Below are 16,620 nucleotides of genomic sequence, written 5' to 3' on the forward strand. Positions count from 1 at the left end.
GACCAATCGCCGCTCGCTCTGTATAGGGGTGGGATTGCAGTAGCCAATGGGATCTTTCAGAGCCCTTCAGTGGCACCGCCCCTTTTTCCCTGAAGGAAAACAACAGTCTCGCCTCCTATTCATCGGCCCAGCCAATGGCGTCGGGCTTCGGTTTCCCAGGCGACGCAGACGACCAATAGGAGCATCCGTTTCCACAGTCTCACCTCCTATTCGTCAGCAACGGAAACGGTCCAGCCAATAGTGTTGGGCTTCGGTTTCCCAACCGACGTGGACGGCCAATAGGAGCGTCCGTCCCCACAGTCCCCCCTCCTATTCGTCAGCACTGGAAATGGCCCAGCCAATGGCGTTGGGCGTCACTTTCCTAGGCAATGCGCCAGCGGCCAATAAGGGCGTCCTGTCCCATAGCATCGCCTCCTATTCATCGGCCCAGCCAATGGCGTCGGGCTTCGGTTTCCTAGGCGACGCGGATGGCCAATAGGAGCCTCCGTTTCCACTGTCTCGCCTCCTATTCGTCAGCAACGGATACGGTCCAGCCAATGGTGTTGGGCTTCGGTTTCCCAACCGACGTGGACGGCCAATAGGAGCGTTCGTCCCCACAGTCTGTCCTCCTATTCGTCAACAGAGAAAGTGGCCCAGCCAATCGCGGAGAGTCTCGGTTTCCCAGGCAACGCAGGCGGCCAATAGGAGCGTCCTTTATCATGTGACCCGAGATTTCGTCCTACAGTGCAGGAGGCGTCATTCGGAGCGAGATGCGGGCCTTGTGGGCGACGCTGGCGCTGCTCGTGGCTCTGGAGCCGGCCTCGGGCGGCAAATACTCGCGGGAGGCCAACGAGAGCCCCGCTCCCGAAGCCGCCGCCTTCCGCCTGGCCCGCCTCAACCAGGCCTGGGAGAAGGCCCAGCGGGTAAGAGGACGGGGCCCCAAAGGCCATCTAGACTGACGCCTTAAAAGAGTTAGAAACAGGAAGATAGGCCTCTCTGGGTTGCTCGGGCTGCCTGGCCATGTTCCAGCAGCATTCTCTCCTGACGTTTCGTCTGCATCTGTGGCTAATGGCATCCTCAGAGGTCTGTTGGAAGTGAGGCAAGTGGAGCATGTGTATATATATATATCTGTGTTATAATGTCCAGGGTGGGAGAAAGAAGTCATGTCTGTTGGAGGCAAGTGTGAGTATTGCAATTGGCCAGCTTGATTAGCATTGAATAGCCTTGCAGCTTCAAAGCCTTGGTGTTGCTGCCTGGGGGGTGGTGGGGGTCCTTTGTTTGGGAGGTGTTAACTGGCACTTGATTGTTTCTGCAAAGGACATGGGTGACCCTCTCACAACTGCAGAAGTCTATCGTTAAGATAATCTCGGGATCGATGCAAGACAATAATAATAATAATAATAATAAAAATAATAATAATAAAACTTTATCTATACCCCACCACCATCTCCCCGTGGGGACTTGGGACGGCTCACGTTGTTACAAAAGTAACAACACAAATACATTAGCACAATATACAAAGGTTAAAACACAATAAGGTAATAAAACAAAAGTTAAAACAAAAGTTAATACAACAGTAATAATATCAAACAACCACCATTACAATTCAGTCAAACTTCATCGGTGGAGAGACTGCAGCAGCAATATAAAGATAGAATCATTAGATTAAAATACCCAGATAAGAGGGACCTAGTAAAATTCAGAATAGAATTATAATGAGACTGGTCATCCAATGGCTGTCTCTCCAAAGGCCAACCTAAACATCCAAGTTTTCAGTTGTTTCTTAAAGGAGGATAGAGAGGGCGCCAACCTGATCTCCATAAATGCTTTATGTTGTGTTTTGTGATTGTTATTTAGTTTGATAGTAGTAATGGTTTTAATCTATTGTTATATATGGCTAATTTGATATGTGATGTTTTATACATGTTAGGTATTGGATTTTGCCATGGATTATGTTGTGAATTGCTTTGGGTCCACTTAGGGGTGAGAAAAGCGGTACATAAATATAATAAATAAATAAAACATCACCTATCATACAACTGTGGACAAGTCTACATAGGAACCCCCAAACGCAGCATTGCCCAGACACAAATCAAGGAACATGAAGGGCACTGCAGACAGATTCAACCAGAGAAGTCAGCTATAGCAGAATGTTAGATGAACCAACCTGAACACAGAATACTACTTGAGAACACAGAAATGTTGGACTACTCTCACAACCACCATGTCAGATGACACAGAGAAGCCATTGAAATCCCCAAGAAGCAGGTGGTGAATTTCAACAGAGTGGAGGAACTCATGGAAAAGCACACAAACTATCAGTATTTTAAAAAAACTCTAAAATCAGGACAATAAATAAGGAACAACACTCAGAAAACAGAGAAATTCCAGGCAGCAAACCATCAGGGCAAGCTAACACCTCCCAACAAAGGACTCCCCCCAGTTAGGAAGCAGCCAGGCTTCGAAGCTGCAAGGTCATTCAATGCTAATCAAACTGGCCAGTTGCAACATTCGCACTTGCCTCAAACAGACAAGAGTTATTTCTCCCACCTTGGATATTATTCCACAGATATATACTGTATATATACTGTATACACACCACTTGCCTCATTTCCAAAAGACCTCACAACCTCTGAGGATGCCAGCCACAGATGCAGGCAAAACATGAGAAGAGAATGCTACTGGAACATGGCCATACAGCCCGAAAAACTCACTGCAATCCAGCCTGAGAGATAGCTTTTATCCTAGAGCTGTAGCTATATTGAACTCTGGTTTTGCATTGAAGTGGTGTGGGGGACTGTGCCATAGTAATTGGAATGTGAAGGGATGGGGTGTTGTTTTGTGATGTGTGTTATGCTGGGGAAGGCATTTAATTCCGGTGTACAATGTACAGTGACAATAAAGCTAAAAGGAGATAGAGACAGGTAGGTGGAGGCAGGGAGGATAGGTCTCCCTCTCTACCTATCTTTCTTTCTCTATGGAGGGAGGGAGGAAGGAGGGGGAGATGATGCAATCCCAAAGTTGTTGGAGACTCCCAGAAGCCATCCAGTCTGACCCCTGAAAGAACGCGATAGGAAGATAGGCATCTCTCTCTACCCATCTTTGTATCTCTATCTCTATGAAGAGAGAGGTGGTAGAATCCCAAAGTTGGGAGGGGTCCCCCCAAAGGCCATCCAGACTGACTCCCTAAAAACAGGCATGAGCCATGCCTGCCCTAAAAGGAGAAAGAGTCAGGCAGATGTCATGAAAGATGATGTTTGGTTTGCGTGAAAGGGGTATGAATGGGGCCTCATTGGGCTGAAGACACAATTCTGAAGGATTGAAGCCTGGAAAACTACTGAACTCATGAACTGTAATTAAAAGTTGCTGAACTGCTGAGATGACCAGAGACAAATGATTAACTCTGTGGGGGAAACAACATGTTTACATTACCAAAGACAATGGCTCTTTTAAGTCAGGAAGTCAGCACAGTGGCACCTTCTGTATGTTCAAGAATAAAAACCAACGTCACCTGAGGAAGTCAAACAAGGCTCCTTGAGAAGGAAAACCAATTATCACTTAAGGAAAAGTCAACACCTGTCCAAGAACTGATGGAGTCAGCGTATTTTGGCTAGCCCCCACCCTCCAAGCCTTCCGCACACAATTGAGGACATGGCTTTTCCAACAAGCCTTTGACCATATTTAGATTCTTTACGAATATATATGTGGATCTACAGATTCTTTATCAAGCACTTTACAAGAATGAGATCGGTTACTGTTCTTACCTGTAGCATTTGCTGTATTTTACTGCTTTTAATCAGGGGCCAGTGTGAAGTTGTGATTTCTTATGTTGGCTGCTTATTGTTTTGTTATTGTTTTTGCACTTTTTGTATTTTGCACATTTTTCTTACTATTTAGGTGGAATCTCTTTTCCTGCAATTTGAATCCATGGCCCCATTGTGTTCCTTCTCTTCCCCAAGCTAAACACTCCCTCAGACCTTCCTTCAAGGGGTTAATGGCTTCCTGGTCTTTATATGTATATATATTTGTGAGTGTGTACACACACACACATATATCTCAAGAAAAATACAAAATAAAACACACGAATGATATATATAACTCCCTGATCATGTGTCTGTACAGTATCTACTGCTACTACATTGTAGTATTCTTCAGACCTTCTAATATTATTTATTTATTTATGTAAAACATTTATATTCCGCCTTCTCATCCCGAAGGGGACTCAGGATGGAGCACAACATATATAAGCAAATATTGCTTCCTCCATAGAACAACACATTCTAACACTGGTAATTGTAAACCTAATAATAATAATAATGATAAACAACTATATATTATATTTTGGAGAAAACTCCCTGACCCTACTCCAGGATAGTATCATACAACGTGTTATATTATTATCAACACTCTAAACCAACAGTGTATCATACGAAAGCAGATGAAAATGAATATATTTACTTATAGTAAATGAATAACATTTTTGCTGTCTTTACATTTGTATAATATTGTCTTTCTATCAATGTTTTTTAGTGACTAAACAATGCTATAGGCCACTCTTTAAATACCCTACTCATTTTTTCCACAGAGATTCAATTTTTTTAAAAGTCAGTGTGTTGATTTTACTTTAAGAGAATACTTTAATTTGTTCAAATCCTTCCAGTTTCTCTTCTTTCGAAGCGTGTTTGTGATTGCCGTAGAATTCTTTCACTTGGTGCAGTGTTGTAATCCAGAGTCTTCTGTTGTGTAAGAACATTAGAAAAATAGTTCTGTTCCTGAAATAGTTCTGAAAAATAGTATCTGCCCATTTTATAATAGCCTCATTCTTGAGGTGTTGCCAATGTTATTTTGCACTTTATTGTCCATTTCAACCGTGAAATACCTTCCCCATTCCGGCACATTCTGTACTGGGTTTTATGAATTATTCTCCTGTTTTAATATTGTATGCTTCATGTCGATTTTATCGATTGTTTTACTGATAATTGAGGTTTTATTGGTATAATTGTTTTATTGTTGTATCATTGATATTTGATTGTTTTATCGGGCTAGGCCCCATGTAAGCCGCCCCGAGTCCCTTCGGGGAGATGGGGCGGGGTATAAAAATAAAGTTGTTGTTGTTGTTGTTATTATTATTATTATTATTATTATTATTATTATTATTCCTGGTTTAAAAGTGTTATTTCCTGTTTAATGGGGCAGCCCTTACTTTGAAAGTAGCTGTTCTACTCCAGAAATTTTGTTTTCACGGCTGCCACAAACTAGGTTGAATTGGTTGAGATATTCAGGGGAAGAACTAGCAAAATGTGCTACAGCAGGATAATGGCCAGGGTTATTTAGGGGTCGTGCTTGGTTTGTAGAGATGTAGGCATGAGATTCAGAGCAAAGTCCAAAGGTCAGATTGGTGGGCCTCCGTCTCTCCAAAGCCTGGGAGCTGGGTGACCTTCTGGCCATTTGAAGTGCTTCACTCACTCAGACCCTTTCATCCTTGCAATGATTTGTGCGCTCGATAATTAACTAGAATATATTAGCCCTCGGAGAGTGCTCAATAAAATCTCTCTAAAGCGCAAAGCTGTAAGAAGGATTGGGCAAACTTTGTTCCTCCAGGTGTTTTGGACTTCAACTCCCACAATTCCTAACAGCCTACCGGCTGTTAGGAATTGTGGGAGTTGAAGTCCAAAACACCTGGAGGAACAAAGTTTGCCCAGGCCCACTGTAGCTCATTGCCATGAAGGGTCTGGACCCCCTTTTTCTGTGCAAACTGACTTGGCTTTCTTCTCTTTTGGCAGCTCCACCTCTCAGCTGTGAAACTGGCAGAGCTGCACAGCGACCTGAAGATCCAGGAGAAGGATGAGCTGCAGTGGAAGAAGCTGAAGGCCGAGGGCCTGGACGAAGACGGGGAGAAGGAGGCCAAGCTCAGGCGCAACCTGAATGGTAAGAGGACGGGAGGAGGGTTCACAACCATGCCTCCCCCCAAGGCCCTTTGGGGCCCTGCGGTCAGTGGTGTGGGATCATTTAGCCTCCAGGGTTCACAGGGCCTTTGATGGAGGCAGTTTTGGCCACAGGGCCTTGTTGTGAACATTGGCATTGGGTATTTCTCCCAGTTAGCCATTGTTGACTTTCCTCTCTCACAGCTATTGTGCCCCTGGCCTGGGAAGCCCTCCTGTCTTAACTTCATTAACCTGGCCATAATCTCCAAAGGCAAAAGAGGTTTTGTGACCTCTTGCCCAATGATGTGACCCCTCCTGCCTCAGGGAGAGGGCTGCTGCTGCCCCTCCGAAGGAAGGGTGATGTGGGGAGCTCCCTTTGCCATAGTTCCCCTGCTTTTATTCTATTGCTAAAATATTTATTACACTATGTAACACTATGGTTTTTGTTCCTGGGTTATCAATGTCATTTCCTAAATGGCTCTATGATAACAATATGGGGAAAAAGTTTGTTAAACTGCACAAACTTTGTTTTTTGTGGTGGGGGGGACATCATCCTGCAGCACCTTTTGCTCTACTTTTCCAATGAATATTTCATCACGGCTCGGGCTGTGGCGCAGGCTGGAGAGCAGCTGCAATGAATCACTGCAATGAATCACTCTGACCAGGAGGTCATGAGTTCGAGGCCCGCTAGGCCTTTGTTCTATGTTCTATGTTAAAAGGCATTGAATGTTTGCATATATGTGTAATGTGATCCGTCCTGAGTCCCCTTCGGGGTGAGAAGGGCGGAATATAAATGCTGTAAATAATAAATAATAATAAATAATGTCTTAACCAATTCAACATAGTTTGTGCCAGCCACAAAAAGGAAGTTTATGGAATATCACAGCTACTCTCAAAATAAGGTAAAGGCAAAGGTTTCCCCTGACATTAAGTCCAGTCATGTCTGACTCCGGGGGTTGGTGCTCATCTCCATTTCTAGGCCGAAGAGCCGGCATTGTCCGTAGACACCTCCAAGGTCATGTAGCCACTGGCATGACTGCATGGAGCACCGTTACCTTCCCGCTGGAGCGGTACCTATTGATCTACTCACATTGAGCACCAACCCCCAGAGTCAGACATGACTGGACTTAATGTCAGAGGAAACCTTTACCTTTTATCAGATACATTATATCAACATAAAAACCAAACATCAAACAGAAGCATCAATTCCCAGAGCCGACATAATTCATTGGGGGTGAATAAGGGAGGCGGAGTCAGCTATGGCTGGGTAAAGACGTCTTTCCTTTCAGCTCTTGAGAAAACAAAGCGAAAAGCAGTGAAAAAGGGATCGAGGAAGGATCTTTATGGATTAAAAGGGAGATGAGAGTGTTGAGCATACAAGAAACCTGAAAAGGTAATCTATTACCACTTAATTGCTTTGATTTATGAGCTTTGGCAGAAGTGAGGGGAAGCTGGAAGCTGGCCGAAGCAGGCTGAAAGCAGGCTGAAAGCAAAAGCGAAAGTAACATGATGAGTGCGAACGCGTGCGAAGCCGGAGAAGAAAAATAGTCTGTAGCTCAAATAAGCATTAAAATAATTAGCAAGATTGAATATAATCATCTGGAAGCCTCCTTTGAGGAAGGAGTGAGCTTTCCTCATCAGATTAAAAGCGAATCCCCTGGTTCCAAAGGCTCCAAAGGAAATAATGTTACAAGGCCTTGCAAGGCCTTGCAAGGCGTACTAGGGTTGTTTTTTTTTGGACTGCGTCGAAAGGGGGAACTAAGTACTTATAAAAAAAAAAAATTGATAAATACGGAAGGAGCAACTGAAGGGAGGTGAATGAGAAGGAATAAACAAAGTCAGGATATCCCAAAAAATCCTCTTTGGTCACGCACAAGGCCTTCGGACAGATCTTTTTCTAGATTGGAAAGGGTTTCTCAGATCCCCAAGGAAATGAGCATTGTTAAAAGAAGTCCCCCCACCTCAATTAAGGAGGGGAAACAATTAAAACGGACCCCCCCTCAAGCGGAGGGGGCAATAGGAGGAGGAGGCATTTCTACCTCTCTGCCATGTTTATCAGCAGAACTAAAAGGAAGCAGTGAGAGCAGAGAGAGGAAAGAAATGGGGAATGAAATGGGCAGTGGCCAATTGTTAAATAAAATAGCGGAATTGATCAAAGAGGAGAGTGAAAGACAAACAAAGGAAATGAATTTGAATTTGAATTTGATGTTTGATAAAGAAAGAGAAATGAGGAAGAGCGAGATCCAGGTTTTGAAGCAAGAAATTCTGACCAGCAACAAAGAAATAAAAGCACAATTGGAGGCAGAAAGGAAAAGCTCAGATGAAAAATTTCAGACAATAAGAGAAAGTTTGAAAACAGCACATGGAGAGATACAAACAAATAAATCTGAAATCGGGAAAAATAAACAGGAACAACTTGTACTCAAACAACAAACGCAAAAAAATGAAAATAGGCTTTCAGATGTGGAAAGAAAGTTCGTGTATATGCAAGATAATCAAAGAAGAAACAACGCAATAATTAGAAACTACCCAGAAGGGAATAAGAAAGAAGATCTGAAAACCGAGATTTTGAAGTGGTTGCAAAAGATCACGCCGATATTAAACTGGTCAGAATTAGATATCGAGAGAGTTCATCGCCTTCCGAGTGGAAGAAATAAAATAATTCCTAGGAATATAATAATCCGATTTCAAAACTTCGTAAAGAAAGAAAATTTGATGAAAATATTAAAGAAGAACCCAGAATATTTAAAGATGGGCGACTCAAAATTGGAGATATTCAATGACTATTGTACTGAAACTAAGAATTGGAGATATTCAATGAAGCCTATTACGATCCAATTAATGAAGGCCGGAATTTTGTACACTTGGGGATATCCTATCTTTCTCAAATTCCAATGGAAAGGCAAGAGATATAGAATAGACTCATTGGAGCAAGGACATCAACTATTGGAGGAGCTCGGTATAATAAGAAAACAAGAGAGAGATCGAAAGGAGGAGGAGGAGAAGGGTTCGGAAGCAGGAGTAACGGAGGAATTATTTGGCGCCACTGGAGGAATCGGGATGTAAGAAGAAAGCGTAACACTGCAATTAAATTTATTATTGAATTTAAAATGAGCACTCGGGGGGAGGGAGACTCTGGGCCATGGGATGACTTCGCCTTCCCCCTCCCCAATTGGGAAGGCCGGGGGCCATGATTGGGACGAGGAGTCCCGAAGAATGGAAGGGGAGGAAGGGGGGAATGAGGGAAGGGGGGGATCAAGGGGGAGGAGGGGGGAAGGGTGGGCAAGGGTAGGGGAGGGTAAGGGTCAAGGGTTCACATTGGTTCAAGCCACAAAAAAGCTTTTAAAGGGAAATGGAAATGATGTCTCATAAATTAAGAATTTCAACACTTAATGTGAGAGGGTTGGGGACGGTAATTAAGAGAAGGCGGATTGAAGCCCTACTGAAGAAGGACGCGGCGGATGTCATCTTCCTACAGGAAACGCATCAGAATAAACTGGGCTCAAATGAACTAAAGTCGAGCTGGATAAGGAATTATGAGAAATCTTTTGGGTCATCAAAGTCAAGAGGTGTAGCTATAATAATAGCAAAGAAATGCAATTTGGGTATAAATAAGGTATTGAAAGATGAAGAGGGAAGATACATAATAATATATGGTGAAATAGGGGAAGAAAAATATGTATTAGTAAATGTATATGCACCAAATGTTAAACAGCAAGAATTTTACGAAAAAGTATTAGAGCAAATAGAGAATTATCACCAACAGAATGTAATATTTGGAGGAGATTGTAATTGTTATATGGACCCAAAGAAGGATAAAACAATGTTAGCATCAAAAACAAGAAATATCGAAATAACGGACTTAAGTAGAGTAATGAATAAATGGCAACTGAAGGATGTGTGGAGATTGGTAAAAGGGAATGAAAGCAGATATACATATTATTCATCGGTGCATAAGGTGTATACAAGAATAGATTATATTTTTGTCTCCAAAAATATGTTAAGTAAAGTGTTAAATGCTGATATTGGGATAATTAAGATTTCGGATCATGCTCTGGTATCGATTGAGTTGGTGCTGAAATGTGATTATGACAAAATGAAGAGGTGGAGGTTAAATACGAAAATATTGAATTATAAAGAGATAGTAGACAGAATGCAAGTAGAATGGCAAGAAATATGGGGCTTTAATGAAAAGGGGGTGACAAAAGGAGTTCTATGGGACACCATGAAAGCAGTGACTAGAGGGTTATGCATAAAAGAGACAATTAATCTAAAAAAAAGGCAAGAAGAAAGGAAAAGGAATTTAGAAAGAGAAATAGAAGAGATCGAAAAAACATATGTAATAAAGAGAGATATACGAACTTATGCAAGGCTGAGAGCAAAAAAAGAGGAACTGGATAAAATGGAAATAGATGAAGTACAAGAGAATTTAATTTATTTAAGGAGGGAATACTTTGAGTTTAGTGATAGGAACTCCAAGATGCTAGCCAAATCAACACAAAAAAAGAAAATGGAAGGAATGATAAATATGATAAAAGATAAAACAGGTAAATTATGTAGAACTATGAAAGAAAAACTGAAGGTATTTGAAGAATTTTATAAAGAATTATATCAAACTAAAGCTAGCTCTATAGAAGTAATTAGGAAATATGTGGAGGAAAATTGGGAGTGCAAGCTGGAGGAGAGGGATAAAGAGCTATTGGAACAACCCATTAAGAGGATAGAAATAGAGGAAGTTATTAAGAAATTAAAAGTGGGGAAAGCTCCAGGCCTGGATGGTCTAGGGACAGAATATTATAAAAGCTTCAGAGAAGTTTTAACTCCAAAATTATTAAAAATGTATAATGGGATAATGGAGGGAGATAAAATACCAGAATCATGGAGGAAATCACTAATAATATTAATACCCAAACCTGATAAAGATTTAACAGACCCGGGGTCATATAGGCCCATATCGTTAGTTAATCAGGACGCAAAAATTCTGTCTGCGATAATAGCTAATAGAATGAATAAATGCATGTATAAGTATATAAAAAAAGATCAGTGTGGGTTTGTGAAGGGAAGACTAATGTCAAATTTGATAGGGAGAGTACTAAAAAAAATTTATTTGGCTAAAGAGGGGAAGGAAAAAGCAGGGATATTATCACTAGATATTTTTAAAGCGTTTGATTGTGTGGAATGGGAGGCATTAAGGGAAATCCTGAATAAATTCGGAATGGGAAATAGAATAAAAGGAATCTTAGAACAATTTTATTCAAGGAATTCAGCAGAGATAACTATAAATGATGGAGTGACTAAGGAAATAAAAGTGTCCAGAGGAACGAGGCAAGGGTGCCCTTTGTCGCCGATATTATTTGCTATGGTGATAGAAATGTTTGCAAACGGTATAAGGAATGATAAGAATCTAGAGGGGCTAGGAAAAGAGGAGAAACATAAGGTGAGCTTATTTGCTGACGATACATTGCTATTTATAGAAAATATAATAGAGAAAATGGACAAAATAAAAGAACATTTGGAGATATTTGGGAAAACGACAGGATTACAAGTTAATTGGAATAAGTCAGAAATGATGTTAATAAATTATACAAAGGAAGAAGAGAAAGATTTTATAGAGCAGAGTAAAATGGGAATAAGAATTAAGAATGAATTAAAATACTTAGGAATATTAATAACAAAGGATTTAAAAAAAATGGAAGAACTAAATGTAGTAACATTAAGGAAAGAGGTTCAGAAAAAATTAATAGAATATGAAGACATACGCCTATCCTGGTTTGGAAGAATAGCATTAGTAAAAATGAAAATACTTCCAAAGATAAATTTTATATTTAGAATGCTACCACTTCAAATCACAGAAGAAGAACTAAACAGATGGCAACAAATGATTAACAAGTATTGTAATGGAAGTAAAAGAAATAGATTAACTAAACAGTTATGGTATAGATCGCAAAAAGAGGGAGGACTAGCACTACCTAATATTAAAAAATATTATGAAGCAAGCAGATTAAGCTGGGTGATAGAAGGAATGGTTAAAAGAGAGGGAATAGATTGGCTTAGTAATGATTCAGGAAAAGTGGAGGATGAAATTTGGAATATATTTTTTAAACAGTTTACTAAAAAAGAAATGAGGGAAATTAGAAACCCAATGTTGAGCAATATATTAGAAGTGTGGAATAAATATAGGAGGAAGTTAATAGGGGAGGGGTCAATCATAACCCCAATAGTGATGGAAAAAAAATTCCCTAAAAATTTAAAAAAAGTAATGGATAAAAAATTAAGGGAGAAAAAATTAGATAGGATAGAGGATTGGCTGAAGGTGAGAATGAAGAAGGAAATGATGTTGGAAGAGTTTAAAGAAATAAAATTGACATGGTTCCACTGTATACAATTAGAACAATGGTTTAAAAATTGGGAAAAAAACAATAGAAATGGAAGCCAACTTAGTCAATTTGAGCTAACAATACAGAAGGGAAGGGCTGTAGAGGAACAGGAAAACTTGAGAGGTATAATTAGTAGAATTTATAAGATATTAATCGAAACGAAGGAGGGGAAAATAAATAAGAATACCCTTAAGGAGTCTTGGGAAGAAGACTTAGGGATAAAAATAAGCGAAATAGAATGGCAACAGTTATGGGGACAAAGACACTTAAAAAATTTATCAATACGGGTTAAAGAAAATTACTACAAGTTAATATGGAAGTGGTATCTGACACCAGTAAGAATAGCATATATGAATAAAAATAATTCAAAAAATTGCTGGAGAGGGTGCCAAGAACCAGGAACTTATATACACATGTGGTGGCAATGCAAATATGTAAACAAATTTTGGGGGAAAGTTTTTAGGGAAATAGAAGATATAATGAATATGAAAATTGATAAAAGTCCTAGCATAGCATTATTATCATTATATAATAATAAACAATGGAAAAAGGAGGAGAAAGATGCGATAACAAATCTAGTAACAATAGCAAGATTACTTATAGCAAGGAATTGGAAAAAAGAAATGAACATACAAATAGAGGAGTGGTATAAAGAAGCATGGAAATTAGCAATAAATGATAAACTAACATGTATATTAAAGGTTAAAAAAGGTATATGGAAACAAAGCGATTATGATGCTGTGTGGGGAAAATTTGTTGTAAAAGGTTTAAAAAACAAGGAAGGAAAGTTACCGTCACAAGAGGAAATGAGGTTTTGGACAGATGATATGTAAGAATTGTGGCTTGAGACGGGGGGAGGGGAGCACCGTGGTGGGGTGAAAATGTTTAAGCAAACTATAAAAGAGTGTGCTGTATAAAATGTAATAGAACCAATAATTGTATAATAATAAAAAAACATTTATAAAAAAAAAAAAAAAAAAAAAAAAAAAGAAATCCCCAAGAAGCAGGTGGTGAATTTCAACAGAGTGGAGGAACTCATGGAAAAGCACACAAACTATCAGTATTTTAAAAAAACTCTAAAATCAGGACAATAAATAAGGAACAACACTCAGAAAACAGAGAAATTCCAGGCAGCAAACCATCAGGGCAAGCTAACACCTCCCAACAAAGGACTCCCCCCAGTTAGGAAGCAGCCAGGCTTCGAAGCTGCAAGGTCATTCAATGCTAATCAAACTGGCCAGTTGCAACATTCGCACTTGCCTCAAACAGACAAGAGTTATTTCTCCCACCTTGGATATTATTCCACAGATATATACTGTATATATACTGTATACACACCACTTGCCTCATTTCCAAAAGACCTCACAACCTCTGAGGATGCCAGCCACAGATGCAGGCAAAACATGAGAAGAGAATGCTACTGGAACATGGCCATACAGCCCGAAAAACTCACTGCAATCCAGCCTGAGAGATAGCTTTTATCCTAGAGCTGTAGCTATATTGAACTCTGGTTTTGCATTGAAGTGGTGTGGGGGACTGTGCCATAGTAATTGGAATGTGAAGGGATGGGGTGTTGTTTTGTGATGTGTGTTATGCTGGGGAAGGCATTTAATTCCGGTGTACAATGTACAGTGACAATAAAGCTAAAAGGAGATAGAGACAGGTAGGTGGAGGCAGGGAGGATAGGTCTCCCTCTCTACCTATCTTTCTTTCTCTATGGAGGGAGGGAGGAAGGAGGGGGAGATGATGCAATCCCAAAGTTGTTGGAGACTCCCAGAAGCCATCCAGTCTGACCCCTGAAAGAACGCGATAGGAAGATAGGCATCTCTCTCTACCCATCTTTGTATCTCTATCTCTATGAAGAGAGAGGTGGTAGAATCCCAAAGTTGGGAGGGGTCCCCCCAAAGGCCATCCAGACTGACTCCCTAAAAACAGGCATGAGCCATGCCTGCCCTAAAAGGAGAAAGAGTCAGGCAGATGTCATGAAAGATGATGTTTGGTTTGCGTGAAAGGGGTATGAATGGGGCCTCATTGGGCTGAAGACACAATTCTGAAGGATTGAAGCCTGGAAAACTACTGAACTCATGAACTGTAATTAAAAGTTGCTGAACTGCTGAGATGACCAGAGACAAATGATTAACTCTGTGGGGGAAACAACATGTTTACATTACCAAAGACAATGGCTCTTTTAAGTCAGGAAGTCAGCACAGTGGCACCTTCTGTATGTTCAAGAATAAAAACCAACGTCACCTGAGGAAGTCAAACAAGGCTCCTTGAGAAGGAAAACCAATTATCACTTAAGGAAAAGTCAACACCTGTCCAAGAACTGATGGAGTCAGCGTATTTTGGCTAGCCCCCACCCTCCAAGCCTTCCGCACACAATTGAGGACATGGCTTTTCCAACAAGCCTTTGACCATATTTAGATTCTTTACGAATATATATGTGGATCTACAGATTCTTTATCAAGCACTTTACAAGAATGAGATCGGTTACTGTTCTTACCTGTAGCATTTGCTGTATTTTACTGCTTTTAATCAGGGGCCAGTGTGAAGTTGTGATTTCTTATGTTGGCTGCTTATTGTTTTGTTATTGTTTTTGCACTTTTTGTATTTTGCACATTTTTCTTACTATTTAGGTGGAATCTCTTTTCCTGCAATTTGAATCCATGGCCCCATTGTGTTCCTTCTCTTCCCCAAGCTAAACACTCCCTCAGACCTTCCTTCAAGGGGTTAATGGCTTCCTGGTCTTTATATGTATATATATTTGTGAGTGTGTACACACACACACATATATCTCAAGAAAAATACAAAATAAAACACACGAATGATATATATAACTCCCTGATCATGTGTCTGTACAGTATCTACTGCTACTACATTGTAGTATTCTTCAGACCTTCTAATATTATTTATTTATTTATGTAAAACATTTATATTCCGCCTTCTCATCCCGAAGGGGACTCAGGATGGAGCACAACATATATAAGCAAATATTGCTTCCTCCATAGAACAACACATTCTAACACTGGTAATTGTAAACCTAATAATAATAATAATGATAAACAACTATATATTATATTTTGGAGAAAACTCCCTGACCCTACTCCAGGATAGTATCATACAACGTGTTATATTATTATCAACACTCTAAACCAACAGTGTATCATACGAAAGCAGATGAAAATGAATATATTTACTTATAGTAAATGAATAACATTTTTGCTGTCTTTACATTTGTATAATATTGTCTTTCTATCAATGTTTTTTAGTGACTAAACAATGCTATAGGCCACTCTTTAAATACCCTACTCATTTTTTCCACAGAGATTCAATTTTTTTAAAAGTCAGTGTGTTGATTTTACTTTAAGAGAATACTTTAATTTGTTCAAATCCTTCCAGTTTCTCTTCTTTCGAAGCGTGTTTGTGATTGCCGTAGAATTCTTTCACTTGGTGCAGTGTTGTAATCCAGAGTCTTCTGTTGTGTAAGAACATTAGAAAAATAGTTCTGTTCCTGAAATAGTTCTGAAAAATAGTATCTGCCCATTTTATAATAGCCTCATTCTTGAGGTGTTGCCAATGTTATTTTGCACTTTATTGTCCATTTCAACCGTGAAATACCTTCCCCATTCCGGCACATTCTGTACTGGGTTTTATGAATTATTCTCCTGTTTTAATATTGTATGCTTCATGTCGATTTTATCGATTGTTTTACTGATAATTGAGGTTTTATTGGTATAATTGTTTTATTGTTGTATCATTGATATTTGATTGTTTTATCGGGCTAGGCCCCATGTAAGCCGCCCCGAGTCCCTTCGGGGAGATGGGGCGGGGTATAAAAATAAAGTTGTTGTTGTTGTTGTTATTATTATTATTATTATTATTATTATTATTATTATTCCTGGTTTAAAAGTGTTATTTCCTGTTTAATGGGGCAGCCCTTACTTTGAAAGTAGCTGTTCTACTCCAGAAATTTTGTTTTCACGGCTGCCACAAACTAGGTTGAATTGGTTGAGATATTCAGGGGAAGAACTAGCAAAATGTGCTACAGCAGGATAATGGCCAGGGTTATTTAGGGGTCGTGCTTGGTTTGTAGAGATGTAGGCATGAGATTCAGAGCAAAGTCCAAAGGTCAGATTGGTGGGCCTCCGTCTCTCCAAAGCCTGGGAGCTGGGTGACCTTCTGGCCATTTGAAGTGCTTCACTCACTCAGACCCTTTCATCCTTGCAATGATTTGTGCGCTCGATAATTAACTAGAATATATTAGCCCTCGGAGAGTGCTCAATAAAATCTCTCTAAAGCGCAAAGCTGTAAGAAGGATTGGGCAAACTTTGTTCCTCCAG

The 16,620-nt window shown here is 40.0% G+C and overlaps 1 protein-coding gene across 1 annotated transcript in view; it reads left to right on the plus strand.

The window, feature by feature from the left end:
• The first annotated feature begins 692 nt into the window (after window positions 1–692).
• Window positions 693–16,620, plus strand: part of lrpap1 (LDL receptor related protein associated protein 1) — a 36,796-nt gene continuing 20,868 nt past the window's right edge. Inside the window, exons 1-2 of the mRNA XM_062966498.1 lie at window positions 693–902; window positions 5,763–5,907. Coding sequence (XP_062822568.1) covers window positions 750–902; window positions 5,763–5,907 — 298 coding nt within the window. The 5' untranslated portion in view covers window positions 693–749. The remainder of the gene's footprint in view (window positions 903–5,762; window positions 5,908–16,620) is intronic.

The sequence above is a fragment of the Anolis carolinensis genome, unplaced genomic scaffold (genome assembly GCF_035594765.1).
Source record: "Anolis carolinensis isolate JA03-04 unplaced genomic scaffold, rAnoCar3.1.pri scaffold_21, whole genome shotgun sequence".
NCBI lineage: Eukaryota > Metazoa > Chordata > Lepidosauria > Squamata > Dactyloidae > Anolis > Anolis carolinensis.